The 26717-nt window shown below is 39.4% G+C and overlaps 1 protein-coding gene across 7 annotated transcripts in view; it reads right to left on the bottom strand.

Annotated features, from left to right (window-relative positions):
- The window catches only part of CREB5 (cAMP responsive element binding protein 5), a 259092-nt gene that overhangs the window by 198183 nt on the left and 34192 nt on the right, over window positions 1–26717 (bottom strand). For 5 of the 7 annotated variants that reach the window (XM_027880057.1, XM_027880051.1, XM_027880052.1 and 2 more), the window contains 3 exons: window positions 18192–18263; window positions 14895–14988; window positions 6358–6479 (listed from right to left, as the gene is read on the bottom strand). In XM_027880057.1, coding sequence (XP_027735858.1) covers window positions 6358–6479; window positions 14895–14988; window positions 18192–18245 — 270 coding nt within the window. In that variant the 5' untranslated portion in view covers window positions 18246–18263. Of the gene's footprint in view, window positions 1–6357; window positions 6480–14894; window positions 14989–18191; window positions 18264–23105; window positions 23110–26717 lie in introns of those variants that run through there. The other 2 variants (XM_027880054.1, XM_027880055.1) reach the window with 2 other exon arrangements.

Below are 26717 nucleotides of genomic sequence, written 5' to 3'. Positions count from 1 at the left end.
ATCTTATTACCCACCCAACCATATAGGCTGCAGTCCACTCTGGGGAGCAAAGAGCTCGTGTTTAATAGCACAGCACACACTCCAAAGAGACTGCTGAGATTTAGGGGCTTTACCTAACAGATAGAATTATAAAAATGCCACTACAGGAAAGGTTTATCCCTTCTTCATGTGCCATCCAGTCCATCCTGCTGAAATCTGAACTGGTAACAAGAGAGCTGTGCCGTTAAAAACATTCCTAGGAGGACTACGGCAAAAGACACAAATATATCATGTTGTTGTGAAAGAACTGTCAGAATGAAATCAGGCAGGCTTTCTTTTTTTCAGGTAACTAAAATGTACAAAACACAACAACCCCCCAAACATTACAAGAGGGTGACTCAACTTCTTTCAGACAGAGACAATAAGAAGCAGAAGGAAAGTGGACTGTCCTGACTGAACTCTGCAGGATGAGTCATCAGCTGGAATTCAGAAGAACATAGAAGGAGTATGGTTATGGAGGTTTAACTCAATCAAAAACATATGCCCTCAAGAATTGCCTTTCTGCACGATATAGGCACTTACTGCTGGAAAAACATTCAGGTCTTCCCTTGGAGTATGAGGATCTAAGTCCATAAATCCATTCAAACAGCTCATTTCTACAGAAGATAAGATAGACCTGGCTGAAGATAAGATGCTGTACCAGCAGCAACAAACCTAAGTTGAAGCCTTTCATATGAATATTTCTGGAAGACTGTTTTGTCTTGACACCTTTCCTGCACCATTAATGCAGAAACTGTCTCTTTTTTAACAGAGTTCAGTGTAGCAACTAAGTGCCTGGAGATGGATGCACACTCAAAATAGGACTCATAAAGCCAGGGGACTGAAGGACCAACTGCAGAGCTGCCATATAAAGTACAATGTACCACCACATGTCTGCCATGAAATCTCCACGTGTTAAGAAAAGCAGTTAAAATTCAGCAAGCCTACTCATCTGGAGAGAGGAGGAGAGTATTCTTCCTGTCTTTGGCAACACTGAACAACAGCTGATAAATCTTTAACACACATGGTCTGTGGGATGCCCTGTGCTGAGACCGACGAGATATGGAATCAATCCGAGGCTCTGCCACAGACTTCCTGTGCAATTTTCAGCATGTCACTTTAGCCCAGATCCTTTATGGTAGCTCTCTGATTTACTCCTGCTTTGTTTCAGTTAGAGCAAGGCACCAAAATGCATTTGAGAGTGTCTATCAATCTTCTGGAGCCAAGCTGCTAAAGATATTTAGGAACCAAAGGAGACAGAAAGCTGCTTGCTTGGCCGAACAGTGTAGAGGACCCAGATCCCCTGAAATTCTCACTCCAAGCCTGTAATTCCTTCAGGAGCTTGGTGTCACACTATAAAGGAGCTTTGGAAAGCAACATCCTCTGGAATCCGTTTTTCCTTAGAAAAAGAGGCAAAGCATTTACCTTCTCCATAGGAATGCCGCAAAAGCTATTTTAATTAAGAAAAAGCGTGCCTTACAAAACAAAAGTGAATCCAAAAAAGCAGATCAATAACCTAATGCAATGAATGCATATGAAAAATCAAAATAACCCTCAGAAAAAGTCTGATACAGAGTTATAGTATATCTTTCTAGTACTTCAATGCATCACCCAGAAAAAATGCTATGGTGTGAGGATGCTTACATCTTCGTATGTGAACCCCACCAAGATTGTGCAACACAAGAAATGTTTACTAGACATTCTATTCCACTGAATTTAAAGGTACTGATTTGGTATTTACTTTTTATCTCCTTGTTGCTTTGGAGAGGTTTCCTTTAAAAGAAAAAAGAAAAACAAACAAACAAACAAAAAAACTTGCAAGAATTCTTTTCTGGAAGTCAGAGAGTCACTGAGTTCAGCATGAAATCGTGAGATAAATTAGACAAGTGCATTTTATCTAATTTTTTATTCTGATACACAGAATTATATACATGGTAGAAGGAGAACCTAGAAGGTACAACCTAAGTTTATGTCTTTTAAACACACATTGGACTGTAGTATCCAACAGAGCACTCCAGTTACAGGTCTCCCTTGCTTAACACAACTAAACTGGATATTTTTAATCCTTCTGTAGACTGAACTTATATAACCACCAAAGGCTCTGTATTTGGCTTTGTTCTTTTCCTTTACTTGACTACTTCAATTTGCTGATGCTTTTCTAGCAATGATTTGCCTGCAGTGGGATAGTATACTTAGAACAGGAATGTCAAGCCATATATAGGACTTGCTAGCCATGAGCTTCCTGAACTGACACTGAACCACTCACATTAAAACCAAGCTGCGAATAGCTGTTTCCCTGCCTTATTTGCATAATTTACATATTATCTTGTAGCACTGAACCAGTGTTAGAAGATTTCAAAGTTGCAGGATAAGCCTCAGGAAGTGATGCATCCAAATTCAAGCATAAGAACAATGATTTTAAAAATGTCTTCATGTTGAAAATTTTCAATATTTGTAAATACTGCTTGATGCAATACTCTACTTGCTACTCTCACCATAATTCCACTCTTTCTTATTTCATGTAGGGAGGTCAGGCTAGATGCATTTTAATGAAGCAGATCCAACTAGTTATTCAGAAACAGATCCTAACTCTTCCCATCTTTGACATTATCCTATCAGCTCCAACTCAGCGCTCAAAACAAGACATGACAGCAGGGCCTGTCCAGTAGCAGCAGAGGCCATGTGTTTGCAAGTATAACCCATTATAAATGCTTTGGGTACTTAAATGTTCCAAGCAGTCTAAACCTAAAACCTGCAGCTAGCAGGCTAAGACAGCCATCTGATCTGCCAGCACTACCTGCCTTGCTGGGTTGCAAATTTTGTCTGGGGCCAAAATGTCAATTGATGTCCACCTCAAGCTCCTAAGAGCTTTAATATTTACCCTTCTGCAAGTAGAAATACAGTATAGGTATGCTTTTACTTGCGCTAATTTTGGTGGTGAATTTGGCAGGTAGGACACTTATTGTCAGTAAAGGAGCCATCACGAATATGCAAAAAACCACTTTGTCATATCTTTATGAATATGCTTATTGCTGACCTATAGCATCCCTTGCATTTAGGGAGCAGGCCTTTCTCAAGCAGAGACTTACAGCTAATACTGGATGGTATAGGAGACACAGGAGCCAAACAAAACTGACAATCTCACTTCCATTTGTAGCTTTACTTTTCTCACTTCAGTTCAGGTTCGAGAAATCATTGTTATTATTACTTGAGTCCACTCAGTCCTCGAGGAAAGGCTAATCCAGATATATTTTCAGAGATAGTCCTTGACAGATAAGCTGACAAGCACAAGACATATCAAGTATTGGAAGCAGAAACAGACACTACTCCCACTTTACACATGAACAACTATGGCAGAAAGATGTCAAGTGACTTCTTCCTGGACAAGCAGCTGGGATATTAGTGGAAGTGTTTTCCCCTCAATACTACCTTTACAAAACAGCTACATGTGGTGTTCCTTAAGACATGCACTCAGCACTTCACAGCTAATTTGGAATGCCACCAGTCTTCATAACTATCTTCATCCCAACGAATTATCATGGATTATCCATGGGTTCTCGCTCAGAAGATTAAAAAACAAACAAACAAACAAACAAACAAACCTGCAACTTTATTCTCCAAGTTTTTGAATTATGACTCTCAAGGAGTAAAAAAGCACAACCAAAAATGAAAGTGTTTTTCTCTTACAAGATTTCAGTTTCAAGCTGTGTGCTAAGCCACAGTGATATACTAAAATAAACTAAGCTGTTTCTTTCAGGATCCAGAGAAATTAATATGACCAAAAATATTTTCAGAAGACTTTTCTGAGTCGCGAGTGAGATTTCCATGCAGTTAACCTTAGTCTCCATATGTTAGTAGGTCCATTAGGCCAATGCTACATCACACTCATATTCCAGGGACAGGCTGTGAGAAACATTTCCTTAGGGATAGCTGCAGCCTGAGGAGTCCCCTTCTGTCTTGGCCTTTGTCTCTTGCATTTGTGTAAAGCCCTATGGGGACCCGCTTCAGATTCCTATCTGACAGTCAGTCGGTAATGTAAGAATGAACATACAGCAGACTAATTGGAAACAAAGAGCAAATGTTACAGGTTAGCCAGCTGGAGGGACTTATGCCCCCTTTTTTTTTTCTCCTTTTTTTTCCCTCTTCCTTTTTTCACCCCTTCCTTTTTTCTTTTCTTTTGTTTTTTTTTTCTTTTTTTTTCCCATCCCCACCATCAATTGCTTGCTCCCTCACCATCAGCAATGGCAGCTGCAGGGATTGGTAGGAGGAGGGCAGAATAGGAGTCCCAGAGACCACTAAACAGCTGGAATTATCAGGTAACTTGATGCCCTTGTCTAGGTTTTAATCAGATTGTGCGACTACCCCTTGTAAGCTAAAATGAAACATCAAGCGTTGCAGTCGGTGGCTAACTGCACAGAGGTCCACTTCTGTAGATTTCTCTTCATCTCCTATTCCTGCAAAATAAACACCATGCAGAAAGAACTGCTTAGGAACCCCCTAAAGCACAAAGAAGTAGGAATGTACAGAAACGTTCTCCTTGATTCTAGCTACAAGTCCTCCCTGCAGCACTGAAACCACAAAGTTTTTAAGTTAAATCTAAAATTAGACACATTGATCTCAATACAGGCTGTTTCCTAATATTTGTCCCGAACGCAAAGCTGTGAGGGTCAGTCTGGGCTATTTTCCCAATGCTTGACCAAAACTTGAACTCTCTCACATTTGGACACTCTTCTTCCTTGCTCAGCATACCATGACACAGCCTCTCTCCGCCTCTATCTATCCCACTCTCTTTCTTTATGAGCCACAAATAAACCATTCCCAGACATCTTTCCCTATAAGCCAAAACCAAAACACCCCTAGACTCTCTTCTCATCTTCTTTCTACAAGCCTCTTTTCCTGTTCTGCACCTCAGCAAGCAGCTTGACACCTCTTTTCTTCCACAAAAGCCTCTCTTGGGCCTTTACTTTGCAGATCTCATGATCCCTAAATGCTGCTACCTCCAAATTTAATGAGCCCCAGCAGCACACACATGCCTTGCAGGTATGAATTTTGAGCTGACAGCAGTCACCAACAGTCAAAGCAAATGAGATGATACAGCAGCTGTAAGAGGGTGTACCTATAGAGGAAACCTATGTAAATGAAGGCACAGACAATCTGAAAGGCAAAATAATGTTGAGGCAAGCCAAGGAGAAGCATTCTCTGGCTAAAACACTGTAGCTGCTTCATGGCAGCCTTTTCCTGCTTTTAGTCACAGTTAAGGTTGAAATTGGGCAAATACAGATTACTGTGAGAACTAAGCCAAGTAACACAGTGTTCAATAACTGGGGAACTCCTATGACAGGGGACACATTACACAAGAATTTCCAAGAGCTGCAGAAATGTGAGAAGGGAAAACAGAGCCACAAAAGGGAACATTTTGAAGGGAAGGCATTAGGCTGATTGTTGGAAGATTGCAGGGTGCAGTATGCTCCTGTAGGAAGCCCTGCACTGCTCATGTTTTTATTCTCACAAGCAACCAGAACTTTGGATATTATTGGAAAAGTTAAAATTTTATGCACTACTTATTGATGGCTGCTGTAGTGCATTAAGCTCTTTTACAATTCCTTGAAAATTCTAACAGTGCTTTAGGATTCCCCAAAATCCTCTAACAACCTTTGGGTACAAGAGTACACTTAACCCCGTGCAAAGTGGTCTATATAATTCAACCAAAATTTAGCAATACTGGAACCAAAAGAACACTAATTGGAAATGAGAGACATTATCTACTAGGTATTTGAATTCAAAGTTTCCTTGCTCAACACGAATGCTTTTGAGAAATGCAGAAACAAGGTAAAGCTGGTAATGATGAGAAATAAATCCAGGGGCCCATCACATAGAGGAGGAATCAAATAAAAAAAGGAAGAAAAGAAAAAAACCTTGCTGTTAACTAAATACTCCTTCATAATCCACATTTCCCTGTAATATATTTGAGTAAGTTTGAAATCCTCACTTCAAAGATGGTATAATTTTCCCAAGCCTCTCCCTCAAGAGGTGTGTGGTTTGCGTTAGAGTTTACTTAAAAGCAGAGACTTGGAATTAAACCCTGGCAAACACAGTTACACACTTTTGGAAATTTAATGCTGGGGTTGTTTTTTTTTTTTTGGTTTGGGGGTTTTGTTTCTGTCAACTGCTTCAATAGTTTAAAAAGCATATCACACTGTATAGTGCCACCTAGTTTCTAACCAAAAGGTTACTACCAGGTAGCAGAGCTCAATCTGCTTTCACACAGATTAAAGGACATTTCCTTTAACGTTTCAAGGAATCAGAAGGGGAGGAAGGGCTCGGTGTGCTCTCACTCACCCTTTTGTTATTCTCTTCTTCTTGTGCCTTCCTAAACTCGTGCTCTAGGGAGCAGTCGATGTCGTTGAAGAGGCCCACTTCCTCACAATTCTTCAGAAAGCGTGTTGGTGTAGGAGTCTGATCTGAGATATGACAAGAAATGATTGTTGGTATTTAATATTAAAAGGAGAGGAAGATAACCATACAGTTTTCCAGGAAAAGAGAGATCCTAACTAAACTTCTTACCTTCCTACCCCTACCACACCATCACTAAAAAAAAACCACATAGTGCTGAATTTCAACACTGTTCACTGCAGACAGCCAGTGCTTGCCACCAGTGTCTGAAACCACGCAGCATCATTCAACCAGAAAGACAAGAGAATGGCTTTTCACAGGGCACATAACACAAGTGCATATCCTTAACACATGTAAATGATCATTAGAACTGACTATAAACCTCAAAAAATAGCTGCATGCAAAACAAAGCACAGTGCACACCATAACGTGCATTTGCACCACAGCAGGCAGGTAGCTGCTGTTGATCTGCACTAGTTAATGCCTTCAAGTGCTTGAAAACCACCTCAAAAATACACATACTTAGCAAAACACAGTGAGAAGTTCTGCCTCTACCACGATTTTTGAAGGAGGAGTGAAATGGCATTTATAAAAGCTGTAAAATAGTAAACTTTGGCCACAAAGAATTGTCCTTTTGTGTTTTATATCTAAAAGTGTTGATAATACACACAAACCATGAAATTTAGAATCAAATCATCTTTAATGCCCTCATCTCTAAGAATTTTTTGCCCTCTCAGAATTAATATGAGGAAGGACAGGATTCTCTTTAATGCCACAGGTAGGAGGGACTGAAGAAAGTAAAAGGTTTTCAGACACCTTTTGCATAGTCATTGACAACTACCTTATGGTTTGTAATAAATTTTTTAAAGAATGAAAACTCTGCCATACTAAACCCTGTTCCCATATTAGGTCACTTCTGACCTCAGAAAAGAGCTTCCCACTTCAGTGAGTTCTGGAAGAGAAAAAATGGTTTCTTGCACCTAGATAAGCTGGGTCAAGTTCTAATATTACCCCCTTAGAGCAATTACCTGACACAATGAACCTCACGTGATCAGTATAGAAATACGCAGCAGCCCTTAAACAAAAGGCAACACAAAAGAAAGGCATACAAAAGGAAATGCAGTTTTCACTGGGAAACTGAAGGGGAGGATCACTCTCCTCCATTATAAAGACACCTGAAGCCAATTTCCACCTGCATCAGGTGTGGTCATCTCGATTTGACCTTCTCAGGTAATCCAAGGGTGAAGACACTCATTTGCACTTATATTTCTGATGAAAGATCTTGACGTAACTCAAAAAGCAAGTACTTAATGTTAAAATTCTGCTTTATTTCTTTTGGCTTGAGCATCCTACTTGTGATCTTAAAGGAAACAAAACTCAAGTGTTTAGGAATGCACACATATTTACCTATTAGTTTTCACAGCTAACTACCGTATTACCAGAGTCAGAAATGTAAGACTATCCAAAAATCCAGCAAGAACTGAGCACAAAGGAAATGAGTCAACAAGGTGCTGACAGTGATGAGAGCTGAGGACACTCAGCACTTTATAGGTCCATACCCTAAATAAGCAATGCCAAATATATCTCTTGGGTAACCCCACTGAATTCAGTAGATTTACACCAGGGTTATCTTTGGCCCTTGGGCTGGAGTTTGTATTGGAAGTGAAGTGCACTAACATGCAGGAGAAACAGAATTCATTTCCAAAAAGGATTAAATGTTACTTTAGTGAACAACCCAATTGCTTTTAAGAAAAACAACAAGCTTGGTCACAAAAGGCATGTTAATATCTGAATATGAGGTAAATAAAGAAAATGGTTTATCGTTAGAAGTGCTATGTTCATATAAATAAGGAAAGTATCAATTTAATGGCCTTTCATAAAGAAGCTGATGGCACCACTTTCACTAGAATCAAAAATCCTGTTTTTTTTCAGAGTTGCTTGGGCCCAGAATTTGGGAGTCAGGGCAGAAGACAATATGCTAACATGGTCTTTGTTATTTTCCATCAAGGTATGCAACTAATCCAAAAATCAAGCATCACAACAGGCTATGTGAGATCAAAGGCAGCTTAATTGATAAAAGGTGGTGATGAGGTACATGCAGATGAGGTTCCCAATCTATTCAGCATATATTCATTGAAGGGTAGACTGACCAAAAAAAGTTATCTCAGCGAAGTAGGTTCATTCTAACAGTAAAAACAAGCAACTCAGAGCAAGAATGTGACTTCAAATGCACAAAGGTCTCAACGGCTTTTCTTTGCACGTGCTGAAAGTGTATCTTCTGAACCACTGCCTACAGCTGAACTTTCCAGTCAATTATTTATTATCTCAAATGATCAAAACTGATAGATTAATGACACTATTTACACCACCAACATATTGACATGGTGATCTTAATTTACTACCTTAGTCTCCCCCTATGTTTACTGTAATTCTATGATCCACAAATCAGACTGACAGGGATTCACACCAAGATTTTGTTAAAACAGACAGCCCCTCTCTCCTCCCAAATGGCGTGGAAGCACTACTAATCACCCAGCCTAAACTCCATCCACAGACCTTCTGGAAGCCAGCTCAGTCAGATGTAAAACAAGAGCTGCCTTTTTACCTTAAAATACTTCATCCTTCAAGATTCACAGAAACCAGAAGTCCACAAAACCTGTGTTTGTGTGAGAGCAGAACTGATAAAGATCCAGACTTCAAAATGTTGAGACTTTACATAGTTAAGCTGCTCAAACACTGAACTCACTGGTTTCAGGACTTTAGGGCGAACAAATCCAGTGGGCTTGTGTTGCTCTGGAGCAACCAACTATTTTGCCACTGCAAAACACCAGTTCTCCTTTAGGATGTGGAGAAACTAGTAGAAGAAATTACTCTCGACACTACAATAATTCTTTTACTTAAATTAGGCAAGCTTTTGTGTTTTAACTGGGAACAGTATCACAAAGAAGACCCTGGCATAAGCTACCTATTCAGTTCTCCCAGAATTAATAAAATATTCATAATTCTCAGCACTTAAAAATGTATTAATAGTTCCAACAGCTTATGACTGACCTCACTGTTCCCTGTTGGCACAAACAAAGTTTTTGTTGCGATCACCAGTGCCCACATCTATTGCAGGCTCACTGACAATGGGGCTTTAATTTGTTGTACTTCAGCAACTGGATAAGCCAGACCCATCTGGACCCAAACTCAGACAGAGCCAGCACCACTCTCAGCATTCCTGCTGAGGATACACATTATGCAGGAAGCTGTCCTACAGGCACACTGGTACCCATACAGCCCTGGAGTTTAATGTCCCGAGATGTATTTTGAATTGGGATGCTTGGGGTACAGGTTTACCTCGGTTAACCCTGTTATAATGATCAGCCATCCCAACCCAGTCTCTTTGTTCAGCATGTAAAAATCTTCCCGTCCTCAATTAGTTCCATCCTCCAGAATTAGTTTACTATGCTTTGAGGCATCTACCTCTCGCCAACTCTCACTTTGTAGCTGAACCTCGCATCTGATAATTACTTCAGAAGTTAATTCTCTCTCACCTTTATCCCCAGCTTGAACGCAGAACTTGTCAAGCTTCAGACTAGGCAATAAATATTTTGTTCAGCCTATTACTCAGGTGAATAATCAGCCTCTCTGATGACATAGTCACGAGGAAGGCTGCAACAAACATTAGTTTAAATAAAGCTCAAAAATGTAAATGGACAATATATAAGCCCCAGAGCAAGTCCAAATGGTCTCACCTGTGAAGATCCCAAGTTAGTCTACTGTATCTAACAGGAGAGGATTTCAGAAGCGCTCAGCAATCAGATTCTGACCAGAACCTGACATACCATGTGTATTTTGGTTGCTGACCATTTTGAAAATATGCCGTCAAAGTCTGAAGTGATACCTGATTTTCCAGACTCATTAAAAAAATTATGCTGTATGGCAATGAGGAGTTTGTAGTCTTCAGTACATTCAAAAGATTCCATTATGTACTCATTATGTTTGGCAATGCATGGGGGTTTCTTTGTTGTTGTTTCTTGTGGGAGTTGAAATAATAGCCTCAGAAAGGACACTCAGTATCAACATATTGTTTTCAAAACAATAGCTCAGGAAACACAACATTAGCTTGCTCTATAGAAAGTTTACTTGACTCATCCAGAATGTGTTTTGTAAAACTACCTTGAATTCTTGAGTGTCATCCCTCAAAACACAGAATAAAACTTTAAAGCATGATACCAGTTTTAAAAAGCCCTGGAGAACCAAAGAACAATTATGTGAAATAAGCTTTCCTTTTGGAAAAAAAAAAAAAATAATTCTGACTCAGTAAAAGATACCTAACAGCACAGCTCCCAAGTGTGTAACTTGATTCTTCATCTTTCTTAAAAAAAAAAAAAAAAATGTTTAGTCTGATGTGCAGTAATAACAGGCATTTGGCTTGTTCAGCTGTGGGCTCTGTTTAAGTTATACACTTGCCTGTGTTGTACTTTCATACAACAATAACAAAGTCAGAGTAATAGGGCTAACATGGAAAATTGAAGTGCTGCCCTTCAAGCAGCCACAATGAAAGGGGAACGCTCTGAAAAAATAAAAAAACTTTCTTCATTGATCTGGCAGGTTCCTACCCAAGTGTACCGAGAAGCTCAAGATCATAACACCTCAAACAGGAGATAAAAAAGGAAGAGGAAGAAGAGGTGCACCAAGACATATGTGGTGAAAGTGCCCCCACTCAGATCAAGGCTACTAAGAAGGTTACTGCTTAAACATGCATTGTTTAAAGAACTGGTTGGACTTTCTGTGGGGGTGCACATACTGGGTACAACAAATTTTTACAGTCTTCTGGTCACTCCAAACCTGACCAGTAGAACGTTAGAAGACTTACCATTTCATTATTTGGTAAAGCAAGAGAGACAGAAGTAAACAAGAAAGCAAACAACAGTATTAGTCCTTATACCCAATAATTTTGCACTTTACAAAATTCATGCCTAGATAAACCTCTCTGTGTAAACTACAAGGACAAAAAAAAATAAGCCAAAATAAGCCAAAAAATAAGGATGACAGAAGCTACCTCGCTGACACAGGCATTACCTGGTAAAAGGAACACATTTGTACTACATTTAGCATGTGCACTTTTTTCATCTAGAGAAGACTGTTCCTATCTCCAAAGTAGGCTTTAACACCAAAACTCTAGAGGATTGGACTTCAGTAAATAGAATGAAGAAGAAAAAGGGTTTCTGTGTAGATAATCCCCAGCTCCCAAAGTTCAGTTCCACAAGGCTTTTAGTACTTACCTGGAGGGAACAATCTATTCCACAGACATTAATATTTCGGTGTTTAAACACAAAAGCTTTGACATGCAAGAAACTACAGAGTTTCAAGGCAATGCAATCAATGCTCAGTTAGCACAAAAACAAAGAGATGACATCTATTTCAGTCAATCTAACTACAAAGTTGCCTAAAATGACGACTGGCATGAAAAACTTACACAAGGTATTCCATGTTATCTCAAACAGCCTTTTTTTGGCTGGAAAGATGGAAATGGAAAACATCAATGACTCTCTATCCTCACTTACAACAAGACTTTCTAACAAAATAAAATACCTACACAAAAAGGAACAAATAACATTCATTTTAAAAGATTTTTTAAAAAGAATTGTAATGTCAAGTTGTCCAACAAAGTATCACTTACATTTTAATGAAATGCCTTTAGCAGACTTCCCTTCCATTTATACAGCCACATACAGTGTAAGTATGTATGTACCTGGAGTTTCTGAACTGGTTCAAGAGTCACCAGATTCAATATAGCTTGTTCTTCTTAAGCCAGTATGAAGAAAACTGATAGAAAATATAGTGGAGCTAATTGAAAACAAGGAAACTGCTGGACAGACATACCTGATAAACCAGCATAGCACCAATGCTTTTGATCAGGTCATGAAACATTGTTTATTAAACACTGACCCCACCTACATAACAACATATAACTTTACATGTAACATAATTTTATCTCTCCCTTAGAAATTTATACTTCAGACCTCAACACAGATTTCACAAAAAAAACAAGTTCCTTCTTCCAAAGCCATATTTTGCTTAGTTTCTAAGATGTCGTGTTGATACAAGACCAACAGCCCCTCAGTTTTAGTGCATACTTTCAGCTTATAGAAAACATGTTCAGTGTGGGTTAAATATTACTGATATTATTCAGATCACAGACTGGGGATCAAGCTAGCTCTTGAAACAAGGTAGATAATTCTAATGTCTAACTGAAAGCATGCAGGCCATTATTTCTCATGGCTAATTGATAATAATGAATGGATCAAATACAACAAATTAAAAGATAGTATACAATATATTGGAAAAAAAACAAAAAAGTCTGACTTCCAGGCAGCTTAGGAAAAAGAGGGTAAAAAAACAACTTAGACTGCACCTGGCTTATTAAAGGGCAATTGCTGCTGCAATTCTTTGAACCTACTGATGACAGAAAAAGTTTTCAAAAAATGAAATAAGCAAAAATGCAAAACACAAGGAAGACAAGAAGACAAATGTCTAAGAGAAAAGTCTGTTTCTTGTCCCTATATATCATTAATTTTTCATTATGAAATCTAAGAATAAAACATCTTAAACTTTAAGGTATTTAGATTTCCCCAGGGTTTCGGTGGGTAATGAAACAACTATTTTTCAATGTGTCCCTGAAGAGAGTAGATGATCTATGATGCTTCCATGGAAAGGATTGCAAAATCCAGCAAACAAACACAAAAAGAGAAATCAATACACAGCAGCACAAAGCTGCCAGACCATCACAGTCAGGCACATTGGCCCCAGTCTTTGAGAACACGTGTACTCTTTCACTAGAGACAGAGGATAGTCATACACAAAGCTCAAAGAATACATCCCTTAGAGGTAATCTTGGAGTCTTTCTGCTCAAAAAAATTCTGCATTAGTATATACTGTTGGCTAACTGCAGGTTTAGGGGACCCAGTACTGGTGGTAGAGCTGAAAGACAGTAATTTTGCCTGGGAAAACAAGCCACTGGAAGGAACAGGACAGTCAAATCACAGAAGTTACCAAACCCAAATGGGGCTACTCTACTCAGGGGACTCCTGATGACAGAATAGACTTCTTAGAAACTTCACTCCAACAAAAGTCTTGCCTCACAGAAAGTTTTAACAAAAGCCAACACTTGCACAGGGTGAATGTGCCCACAGCACAGATGTCTTTGAGCAGTTTCACTGCCAAAGGACAGAGCCAAATGGAATAGCAGCATTTTCTCACTTGTGCTTGCAAACACAGGATTCTGCAGGCACAGCTGGCATGCAGGCACTTTACAAGCTCTACTCTTCAACATACTGTGTACTGTTTCTTTCTAAACTTAGTCCACTATGGCATTTTCAAATGTAAAGCAAAATAAACTCTATTTGAGAGAAATTCAAGTCTGTCTCACTATCGCTGGTCCCTAAAGTTCCAACAAAAAAAAAAAAATAAAAAACCTAAATCAGATATTTGCAAGCCATTGTTACCTAATTATGATTATCATAAAAGAGTCTCTCTGCTGGAGACCCTTTAATTATTATATATTTGCACCTAAAATGGCACAATTCATCTTGAGGAACCGCATTGCAAAAGATAAATATCAAACTCTGGTGAACATCCACACACAACTTTGCATCACAGAGGTTTTTTTCTGCAAGTACTTTGAAAGCTAAAAAATCTTAGTGGTATTATTCTATAGAATCCATTACTATAGCCCATAAAATAAACAATAGGAAAGGGAATAGGAGAGGAGAGAAGAGTAAAATGAAGGCTAGCTTGACGTTACCCAGCACTCACTGAAGGCCAGCAAGTCATCAATCTGTGGTTACACAGACAGGAGTGTGAAAAGATGGCGTAAGAAAAATACTACTTAAGAAACTAAAGGGAGTAATTGCACCTAATACCAAATAACCCATGTATATGATTGGGGCAGTGCAGAGAAAGATGGTTACTTTCAGGGGGAAAAGAGTCCTAGATATTACCCAGTGGTTTACCTTTCTGGTTATGGTTGTTTACAGTGGACAGTTCCTGAGTCACCATAAAGGTGGCTCGTATAGTGTGGCCTGTTCCAGTTGCTGAAGTGAGTCTGTCCAGCTTCAATAGCCAGTCTTACAGGAACAGCACAAATTCACTTCAGTAACACACTCACTGCTGGGCTCCCAGGTGACATGCGCTTAAGTGCCTGTATTTCACTGACATGCTGACACGAGAATCAATGATAGATCTGCCAGCGTGGCTGAGGTTCAGCAGTTTCTTTCCCTCTCATGCCAAATGTGTATGAAGGCATAAGAATGGTAAATGTCTTTTTGTTCAAAGATATGCATTCTAGCTTATTCCATCTCTACTTATTATTTAATTGGAGCTGGGGCTTCTTAAAACCAATCTTGGGGGCAATTTTCCAGTAGCTTTCTGATAGGAGTCATGCTTTCAACATCATCTGAATAGTTATCTTGACTCTCGAATTCATGTCTTCTTACCTGATAACATATTATCTGTTTTTATTGAAGGAAACTTCAAAGTCATTTCATGTTTGTGCCTGTGAATCATCAGATGATCCTCTGTTGGAAAACGCTGTCAGGCAAACAGAGAGAGAAAGAGAGAAAAAAAGAGGAAAAAAAAAAAAGAAAAGAAGAATTTAATTCTCTAACAAACTTTTGGCATTGGACAGAATTTCAAAAATGAGAGAGAGAAAGAAATTTATCCAGCTAGAAATGTGTCCACATGGCACAGGAAACAGAATATTTGAAAGTGCAAGTGAGTATGAGTAACAAATAATGGTACTCGATTTAGAAACATATTTGCTGCCGTGCTCTGTGGAATGGCAAACTGTAAGGTGTCATGCATTTGCTTGAAAAAAACTGCAGACCAAGTTTTACATTCTAAGGGTCGCCAGCTACCACAGCCTCACAAGTCACCACGTGTCTGAGGATCTGTGATAGCTCTTAGCCCACGGCAAATGCTAAGTAATAAGGCAAATCTTAAATCACTACAGGATTTTTTCTGCTTTTGTGTCTTTCTGCAACCTATATCTGATGAACAGCAATAAAAATAATCAAATAAGCCAGCTTTTCCCTACCCAAAAGTATTCAGGCAGAATGTGGCTTTAATTTTGGAAATGTCTGATAGTTTGGCTTCATTTGAAGTGGCAATGCAATGGTGCTCGGTTTTACAGCAACTCATTATGACCCTTTATGACACTAAATCAAATCCTTTTCCTTAGTCAAGGAGAGAAGGTGGAGGGATGTTCTTTGTAAGAAACTAATCAGTGTGCTAAGTTTGTTTTTAGTCCAATAACAGACTTCTCCAACAAAAAGCTTTTTTTTAACAAGACAAAGAAGAGATAAGCTTGAATAAATGCTCAAGCACTTGCACACTTGGGCTCAAAAGCAGACTGGTTCTGTGAAGTTTCCTTCATCAGAATGGTCACACACAGATCTTTGTTGCTGTTATAGTTTTAACAGGGTTATTTCGCGACCAGAAAAGGCCAAAAGTTGTATCACCAAGGCCTGGGGTAGGAGCAGGGGTGGGGGGTGTAGAACTTAAAAGCAGCTTTTTAAATCAACACATACATAGGAGACGGATTAAAAAAAAAAAAAAAAAAAAAAAAAAAAAAAAAAAAAAAAAAAAAAAAAAAAAANAGTTAAAGGGACCTAAAGTTTTCAACACAGTATACTCTTGGCTAAGTGACTTTACTTGTGACCATGGTATAGACAGTTGCCTTACGTTACACCTTCTGAGAATCTCTCTAAGCCCATGGGCAAAGCAGCATAAATAATGGGAATGAATTCTCTGGAGGAAAAAAAATATAAAAAGAAAGAAATCTTGAAGACCTTTTCCTCACTGTGAAATCCTGGTTTGTTGCTTACTCATCTGGAAGAAATGCAGCACTAGAAATTTATGCTAAGAACAAAGGCAATATATGAGAAAGACTTTGCTCAGTGAAATCGTGAGGGGGAAAAAACCCCACATTTTTCTCTACTGAAAGTGGATTTTCCTTCATGGATGCCACACTCTATCTTCAGGATTAAATCAGCCAGCTTAAATAGGGCATGGGGCAACAGAGGAGAAACTATTCCTCCAGCCCAGACTTCTATGTCTTTTTTCTAAGTCTATATTCTCCCCTGTGCAGAGGGTCAATTCTTTCAGCCCCCAATACAAATCCACAGCGACTAAGAGAGAAGCCAGACCCCCACCAACTTAGCTGGATAGCAGCTCTGCACTACTCACTTATGTGAAGTCCTCATTTACAATAAACAGAGATCACGTTTGGAAATGGGAAATTATATGTTTTTTAAGATGCAGTCACACCTATGTTGTTCATCTTTCCAAATTGTAGCAGCATGCAACCAGCCTTGCTCTCTGAACACCTAAAAAAGCTTGTTTGGATCAGATTCTCCTCTACTGAGGAAATTAATTAATAGTTGAAATGAAAACACTCAGATAACTGATTTCAGTGCAAAATTTAGTTTCAAGTTTCATCAAAAAGGTAAACAAAACATGACTATAAAACTTAGATACTTTTATTCTACCTATGTGACAGAATGGTGAAAGTTTAACTCTGTGTGTAGGAATCCAAAGGGATGCATCCTTGACCAGAGGGACAATCCAAGAGATGCACTCCTACACCCAGAGAAAAGTTTCCACTTAGTGTAACAGCAGAGCTGCTCAGCCAGTCATTATCTGGACCACAGGCTTCTCCCTTTCCTTATTTCAGCTCCTGGCAAAATTAACACCTATGGTCCAGTAACAGTCACCCATTGCTCTGACAGAAGAACCTAAAGGGCTGTAAAACTATTAGCCAGCTGAAAACTCTCAAGGTACAGTTGAAGCAGGGAAAGATTGCACTAATTAAGAGAGGAGACCTCTGGCAAATGGGTACGCTAAATCACTTAAAACAGATGTATATAGGAACCCTGTGGAAAAAGCCCAAAAGATGCCCTTGCCTGAAGACTTTACTTACAAACTCTTGTCACTAAACCGAATTAGGGTCAAAAGTGCCACACATGGAACTTCCCTCATTGATGCACATGGAGGAACTTTCCTCACCACTGCAAAATCATCAAGAAACCACATAAATCCCAATTCAAATCTCAGCAGGTGAAATCCTTATCAATTCAGGCTTTTTAAGGTTATTAGACAATGTTACAGGTCAGATTATACCCTCAGAGACACAGGGAAGATCACCAGTCAACAGGACAGGAATCCCAGATGTACATCCTGGGGCAAAATTTATCTACTGGCTGCATTTTCTGTAGAAAATATTTAGTAGGAACATGTCTTAAAGGTCATAAATAAGTTAATAAATAAATAAGCAGCAACTAATAAGATATTGGTGTATTTAAGTATTTAAAACAGAAAAAAATGGGAGGGTTACTACATCCAATAGCAAGCATAATATATTCTATCATACATCTAAGCAGAAGATAGACAAATGTGCCCTGCCTAGTGTGTTCTCTCTTGCTAGTCACTAAAGGAATTTGCAATACCTGGCTGGAAACATTAGGTTTGGGGATGAGAGAATGCACAGAAGCAGATTTAGAAGTATTTGTACTGACTCAGTTTTGACTGGCTGTTGTATTTGCTTGAGATATTTTGTAATAATGTCTTGTGGGAAAGGAGGGAATTGAGGGGAAGAAGGACTTTAAAAAAAAAAATGCACCAAGCAAAACCCTGACACATATTATTATTAGACACGTGTTAATATATCAGGAGGTATTAGACAAGCCAGAGCTAGTGCTGAGGACTCAATTAATATCAGCGCTGACTCCACTCACCTGTGAGCAGCCTGGGGCACTGCAGACAAAAGGCCTCTCCTGCTCCAAGTTCATCTTTGATTCCTCATAAATCTACATGTTAAAAGGAGGAGGGGGAAAGAAAGGGAACCTATGAATATATATGTTCTAAACTTCACACAGGCATGCAACATACAGTCGTCACGGTTTATGCTTTATATCAAACTCCACAAACAGACCAGAACAAAGTTTTCATCCTCAGAGTACTAATTTTGCCAATATTCAACAGTCTCCGTATAGTCTAAGTTCTTATTAGCCTTCCTGAACAAGTAATTACTTTGAGGAAAGAAAAAAAAGTTCAGCTTTCACAACAGAAATCTGTCTCAGAAAATAGCATATGTTCAGTGTTGTTATTAGATAAGACCGTGTCTGCTCAGAAATATCTTGAATTAAAGGTTTTTACCTTCCTCCTTCAGTTCCTGCTGAACAACATTAAAACCAGACATCTAGGTTACCTCTGGGAAAAAAACCACTTTTTGAAGTTCTGAATCCATACTGTCTGATATTAATAACTTAAATACATTACATACATCTCTCTATACACACAAGGTAATTGTGCATCCCCATCCCTTAAAAGGTCAGCTAGATCCTCAGGAGTTTGAGAAGTGAAGTTTTGTCTAAAACTGCACTTCCCCCTAGCAGTTCCAGTCTTGTAACCTTGAACTAAACTCTGGGGGAAAGTTTCTGAGTCTTGAATAAAACCAAAAGATGAAACATTCACCCTCAGAACACACAGCTGAATTTGGGTCAATATTTGGGCAGTGTCCCTGACCAGAGAAAAAACACTAATAATTTTTTTAGCAACATTCTAGGATGTAAAATAAATAAGTCATTCATTTCAGAAATGTTTTGAGCCTTTTGATACAACTGTTATTACCAGCTAGAATGTAGTGGCTGACCCACCTTAAAGCACTATATATGACTTCTGCTTACAGATTACCTGAAATCCCTTAAAATTCAGCCTCCCCACAGTCCCACTTAGAAAAGTACCCAAGTTGTGTTTGTATAATTTTTCAGGAACCAAAGGGAAATATTTTTATGGAGAAGCAGATTGTGATTTCAAAACTACAAAAATCTGCAGAAGGACATCATGTGTTAAAGCTACACAACTCCACTGTAATTTTTAAAAACACAATTCATTGCCTCCTATTATCAGGACACTTACACTTGACAGAAAGCTCTATTTCCAGAAGAGTTGCTTCCATCCCTTGCAAACAATAAATACATCATTAACCTGAACATCAGCCAGACCTGTACTTGCAGCAATTATTTTCACTGCCCTAAGTTCTCAAAGGAAAAAAAACCAACCAAACAAACAAAACCAAAACAAAACTTTTGGATGATAACATTTTTTTTTTTTTAAATTAGAATTCATTCCAGTGGACAACAGGATAGCCTGACAGGATATTTTCCTACTTGTGAGATAAATAAATCCCACTCTTTATCTGAGTCCACTGACTCAGATAAGCAGCATCCAGAAGAGAAGAATTTCTACTTTTATTTGCCCTTTAACCTTCACAAGGACACTAATCCCTAAAGGTGACAATTAGCATCAACTGATCTTCCCATTGTGGGCATCTCTATCAACATCTGGCCTGAGCAAGTGATTTATTGCACCACATACAACCAGGTGTCAAGAAAGAACCTAACTCAGAACTAACCTATGTATGCACAGAACGCTAGAACTGAAATAACTAAAATTGTACCTAATTTACTCCTTTAAGATTATTCATATCCTGTTTTGATTTAACTTACAGCTATGTTAAACTGAAATAGGATACTCATAATCAGAAATGAAAGAGTATGTTCATATACTAAAATAACTAAAGGTGTAAAATTACTTCTAATTTCAGTTATTTCAGTTTCAGACCGTGCAGAGACAAGCTTTTCAGAGATGAAGCCATAAAAATACTCTGAATTATGCTATCCTGTCTGAAAGAAACAAGCAGCAGACAAACTAGACAAACAAACCCCCTCCAAAACAAAACCAAAACCTCCAACTAAGTTTGATTTTTAAATATATCTCTATTTATGGGATTTAACCCCAGGGATGTTGTCTTTCCTAAAGACCTTTCCACAGAAAGAAGAAAAAAAAAATGAAAAGCTACGTGTGAATAATGAAAGGCTTTATCTGATATCTCAATTACTCCCACAACTGAAGCACTGCCAAAGGTTTCTGTTACCCCTTTTTCCCCTCCTCAGGGGACAGTGGAAATGGCATTTTCAACAGCAGAACAACAGATGAGATTCAGTCAAAGAAAACAAGATAGTAACAATTCTGGTTCCAAGCGTCCAAGTGGATTTCAAAACATTACCAGGAATTATTTGGAGTTTGTTTTCTTATTAAGTATTGCAAGTCTAAGACTTCTCACCCTGAGCTTGAGCTCTAGTCCCTGAGTCTGTCAGTGTATGCTCTGCTAACACTTAAATGATGCTCAAGATAATCCAGACAGATAAGCACGGACTAAGCACCTAAATAACACACTAGATGAGAACTAGAATCCTGAGCATGGACATCAGCTCCAGGAAATCAGGTCCAGGAAAACATGAACTTGGTGTTTATTCTCAGTACTTGGAAAAGGTGTCAGATTCAACATTTAACTGTTCTCCACAAATGTACAGGCAAATGCTTGTTCCCATGAGAATCATTCTTTGCAGACACTAAACTTAAAAAAAGTAATAATCCAGAATGCTCTATCACCTGCACACCTGTCTAGCAAAACTTAACCCATATTACATTTTACCAGGTAGAACAGCACCCTCAGGACAAATTGCCCCATGCAGAATTTATGTTCACGTGTGATGCTATCACTGCATTTGAGACTGTGGTACTACTGGCTGTCTTAAAACAGTAAATGAGTGAAAGAAGCTGTCTGCTGTCTACAATTTTTGAGAGGGTGTCTGGTGCTTGGTTATTGTGTGGCAGCAATTCCAGCTGTATGCTCGAATGTTGACCAGAAACAAGCAGCTGAAAGTCTGGGCTGTGAGTGTGAACCTTCTGCGTGCCTCAGTCGTGCGGATTTGATGCGTAAGCAACACAGGGTTTCACCCCAGCTTTGCAGTAGGGTGGGGGCTTTCAGCAAGAGAGGTGTTCTGGTTGTGCACAGCACATCTTGCACGGCATCCTTTTGAGATGCAGGCATGCATCTCCCATCCTTCAGCCCGGGGTATAGACAGCTGCACACAGGCTCTGGCACACACTTCTCTTCACATGCCTCACGTGTGTTGCTGGGCCACACATTCCACATCTTCTTTTTCCACACTGTGTGCAGGTGAAGGAAGGAAATAACGCAACCAATGGCAACATTTCGACTTCACCTAATAAAAATAAATCACAGCAGCTTTTCCATCTAAATTAGGGTGCTTGTTAACCTTTGGGACCTAAAAAATTCAAGTTACACTCATGCAACTTTTGTAGCACTACCTATAACTACTGCAGTTAATGCACATGAAGAAAATCAGACAAATCTATGATAACTGTAAAGTTAAAAAATTGCTCAGGTCTGAATTTTTTGGGTCTGTTATCAATAGCCTAATTTATTGCAACTTTGTGACCTCTTTGAAGAAACAAGGATTATAAATACAAGCAAACACTAATATTGATATGTCAGCATTAGTTCTGATATTATTAACAATAGGCATTATGCAGCAGAAAAGGGGTCTGAATTTTAATAGACATGTTAACAACATCTGTCAGCATTTATTGCCCTATTGTGACCACGTAAAGAGCCTTATTGGCAGAATGCGTAAGTGAGGAAATCTGCTACGCTGTTGTAGCCTGCTATTATCCTGAAATATCACTCTGCTCAGGAAAAGTAAAGGTATTCTGATTAGAAAAAGAAGTAAATAAAAACACAAAAGAAAGACTTCTCCAAGCCATGTCACATGGAAGAGAAAAAAGCAAGTTCTGCAGAAAGCCAAAATTTTCTTCCATTCCTTGATTTTTGCATAAGATACTTCTAAACAGTTCTTACTATAATTAATAAAACTGAAGCCCACAGCAAGGAATGCTAGAACATAACAAAGAAATAAAAAGCAAACAAAAGAAATGAAACCACCCTCAGAAAACTGCATCTCCTCTCAGCAGCACTCAGAGGGAAGTACCCCATGTCCTCAGGCTCCTCAAGGAGATTTTGCAGAGCCCCAGGATCATCCTTTCTCCAGAAAAACAGTTCTAACATCTAATACCAAGAAAGCATGCTCCTTTCTGTCTCTCTCTCCCCATTTTTAAACTCAGCAGTAATCTTACTGCCATACTGGTAAAAACATCAAGCAGGCTTGTTTCCTGTTTCAATGTTATTCTTGAAGTGGGCTGCAGTAAGAATCTGATTTTCATTGGGCTATTATTATTTGCAGCTGTGCGACCTTTTTAACCCTCTTTTAAAAGTGACATTTCAGCCTTCAACCTCAAGCTGTCTAAATGTTGCAGGGTTTTCAGGCCTCTGATTAACAGAGGAAAAGAACTGATGGGGAGGTGTATACTACAATGTGTCTAATACAGGTCAGTGCACCTATCCTGCCGTTTGCACAAATGAGTAATTACACTCTTACAAGAAACCTGTTTGTTGAAATTAATCACCTGAGCACATGCTTGCAAGACAGGTTTCTTCAGCCTGGTGTAACCAAGGTCACTGAGATTTCCAAATACAAGTACAAAATACACAGTCGCTGGCGTTAGCAGCAGTATGCAGAGACATGAGCAATAAATGAAGCATCACCTGTTTCTTAGGGTCGTGGGCACAATGTTTAAAAAGTGAGAGGAGACGTGGTTAAACTCCACTTGTGAATAATAAAGACCCCCATCAGTTTATGCAGCATTTTAAACTGCTAGTCATGGCTATTCAGTGCAACGTTATTTATAGATAATTAGGGTATTATTAGAAATGTTATTATGACTTGTTGGTTTTGGAAGTGTAATACAGGCAGGGTTAATGCCTACGGTTGAGCAATACATACTTGCATGAGCAAAGTCAGTCTTAAATACTGTTGTGCTGAAACGGTGTATGGTGTTTTTCGTCAGCCTGGGCTGTTCAGTGGAGGTGCTTGTTTTCTGAACTCGCATCATGCTTTCCACATGCACACATACAGGGCTCATTATCACAGCCTTGCCTGCTTCAGCTGCTACAAGGACGGGTCTGTCAGCATTTCCATTAGAAACCCCCTGGTTTCAAGATTAAAGCATTTCCAAATGGTTCTGGATGCTGGAAAGCAATTTATGTCTGGTGTCCCTAAGAAGGACTTTAATACAATGCACATTTGGGCTGGGGCTTGGGCCCTCACTGGTACTCCAGTGAAGTCTTTGTGATTGCATTTGTGACATTTATATGTGGAAAAACACTTAGCTTGGGCCTTTACTCGTTTGTTTAAAAAGAAGAGAACCCCATAAATCTTTAGACAGAGCTGAGGGCTCTCAAAAAGTAGTTGATGTGTGAATTGCCTCAACAGCAAGCAGCCTTCCTTCAGTCTTTTCCCTGTGGCTGGCATCTGTGAAGTTGCTGGCCACTGGCATGCTTCAGGATCATTTGAGAACCATAACAAAAGGATTCTTGCTTTGTGCTGCCAAACACCCCAGTTCCTTTTTAAATGGCCACTTGGTTTGCTCATTGCCTGCCTAAACAGAATCCAGTGCTGGGAAAGCTCCCCAGCAGTACTAAGGTTTTGTCCCATATCTCTCTTACAGGTATATCCTTTCACCTTCAAATCAGCTGAGGGAGAAGAGCTTTTGATCCCCAACTCAGTATATGGCTGCTAAACCTCACTGTTCCTGTTATCAAAGAAAGCCAAATAGCTGCATTCTGGCTTTCTTCTGCTTATGCAGAGCTGCTTTCTTCTCAAGAAAGAGCAGAACTGACTGGGCATAACTAAAGAAGTAAGGGGCAAAGACAGAAAATTTCAATATGGAACAAGAATAAAGTTTGTAAAACTCCGGAATCAAGGAGAAGGGGAAGTAAGGGGAGGAAGAACCACAAAGGGACTGGGCGCAAGGAGCCACCAGTGGAAATGGAAAAGAGAAAGACAGTAGTAGTAAGACTGCAAACACTGGAGAGCGGGCTGAGGAAGAGGAAGGGAGTAAAAGGATACCTCTGCAACAGAAACTCAAAATAGAAAGCGGATGACCTACTGCCTTTCCACGTAGCAGCAGCGTGAGAGCTCAACACTGTGTATCACTCATGCAAGTATGTGGTAGAGGGCACGGTTTGTCCTCTGCACTGCACAAGCTGTATCTCAAGTCTAGAGGAAGTGCACGAGTCTTAATGACTATATTTTTTGGACTCTCCGTTTCACTATAGGAAACCCATCATGGATTTACTTGCTATAGTGCAAAAGGATTTGGTGTTTTACAGAAATGGCCATGGGGTTAATAAGCACAGGCCACAGAAGACAAAAATGGACATAGGAGAATAGAGGTGAAGAGTGAAGGTAAAACACAGAAAACCCAAAAAATCAACACCTGGCACTTTTGAAAACAGTTCATGAAAGTTATCTCAGCACAGAAATATTCTATAGGAGAACTCAGGTCTTTATACAGCAAGATGGCTATTACTTCAACTCTGGAAAAACACTTTGAGGAATAACGTGGTTATTTTGCACTCTCTGATTGGTCAAACAGAGCCAGCCTAACCTGGATGTGGCCCAGGTTTGTAGCTCCATAACTGTCCCCCACTGATGGCATTTGCAGAATAGCCCTAATGCCTGCTCTCCCTAGTTACAAGTCTGAAATGACATGAGAGACCCGACTGTAACCTCAGTGACATCACTGAGGTTTGCTTTACAGAACACGCAGCAGCAGCAGCACAAGCTGTGGCAATGTAAGGAAAAGGAAAGGCACTGTTCGACAGCAACATTTTGCACACCAGCAGGCAGAAACCAGACCTATAGCACTTCTCCATTTTCCCTATGTACAGTTTTTCTGCTTTCCAGTGCTGGAAATTCAACAGCTAATCCAGACCTACTGAAGCAAAAACAGTATCTGGGTCCATGGACTTGACAAATGTTACGTAGAATGTTTGTGTGTCTATGGGTAGTCAAACAGCATCCAAATACCATCTCAACATGAACAAGTACTGTTGTTGGCCTGTATCATCAGTTGTTCAACTTACATGCTCATGTTAGGGGACCAAGTTAGATTTGAGGGTCTTGGAAGGGAGGGAAGGAAGGAAGGATAGAGTAAAAGGGAGGAGGAAGAAGAGGCAGAAAAAGGGGGAGCAAGGGGGGAAAGGAGAAGAAGGAAAGGAAGGAATGGGAAGAAGTGAGTAAAGGGAAAGGAGGAAATGGGAAGAAAGGGAGGAAAGGGAAGAAAGAGAGGAAAGGGAGGAAAAGAGGAAGGGAAAGAAAGGGAGGAATGGGAGGAAAGAACAGGCTATGTTAAAGTAAGATTCAAAGGATCAAATCCTTTAATTGTCTGCTACAAAAGGACTCTCCATTATTTTAAAGCTTCAACACTCAGACTTCCTTGATTGGACGCATGTACGTGGTGATATATCTGTCCTTATTTAGGTCACTGTCCATCTCACAAATTGTTCTGCTCAAAGGGAGGTGGAGGAACTGCAAAACAACTGCAATAACACAAGTGGCAGGAATCTTGCTTCAAGAGACAACCACTAACATCTATCATTTTAAAGGAAAAACATATTTGCTCTGTTCTTTATGAGCAAGTCTTGGCTTCTCCCTCTACAGGACAGAGTCCCTCGGGGCACAGCATGTGCACAAAGAAGTTAAAACCACCATTAGCTGAAATCAATATTTACTACCAAATTCTTGAAAGATTTAAAGGAGAAGATACATGCAGAGAACACCATTCCAGGCTCTTACAGTCATTATTAACATGGATCTGATAGCACCAGCTCTCCCTCACTACTAATTATTTTGGGTTACACACTTAACAACCCTTCAGTGCGATATTTGATTATCTACAAAGTTACTAATAATATAAGAATGGTCTGCTTAAAATTGTATCTAGTTATTTTCCAGGCAAAGGGATGAAAAAGAACAGAAAATGCTTAGCCTGTCAGAAAGTCTGCCCAACATTCACTCATCTCCAAAAGCGTAACTGTATTAAGTGAGGTGGGTTGCCTGTATTCTACAAACCCCTCCACAATCACAGCCCAGTTCGCAGAGCTCTAGCACTCACTGTGCTTCATGTCAGTGGTTCCTACGCCAAGAGCATTATTGTGAGTGTATGAAAGAAAAACAAAGAGTCTTCAGATCAACTTTACAAGTTAAGATGGTTCATCATGCCTATTGCTGTGAAACAAACAAACAAACAAAAAAACCTACTTCAAGGAAAAAATTCAAGTGTTATGCACTGGAGAAGATCTCCAGGAAGCCTGCAAAGGGCAGAAAAGGCAACTGCAACTGTGGCGAGAGATGAAGCCCATGAAGCAGAGAGTGTCAGTGATGAACTCCCAGTAACATCTGGTTACAAACAAGCTAATCTTTTGGGACTTTCCAATGTTGGCAGATAAGTGTGTTGTCTGTCCCTTCAAAGGCTGACCTCATTTCTATCCT

The sequence above is a fragment of the Empidonax traillii genome, unplaced genomic scaffold (genome assembly GCF_003031625.1).
Source record: "Empidonax traillii isolate 1590-97213 ecotype Southwest subspecies unplaced genomic scaffold, ASM303162v1 scaffold64:size1360303, whole genome shotgun sequence".
Classification (NCBI taxonomy): Eukaryota; Metazoa; Chordata; class Aves; order Passeriformes; family Tyrannidae; genus Empidonax; species Empidonax traillii.
This window is presented reverse-complemented; position numbering and strand designations above follow the sequence as displayed.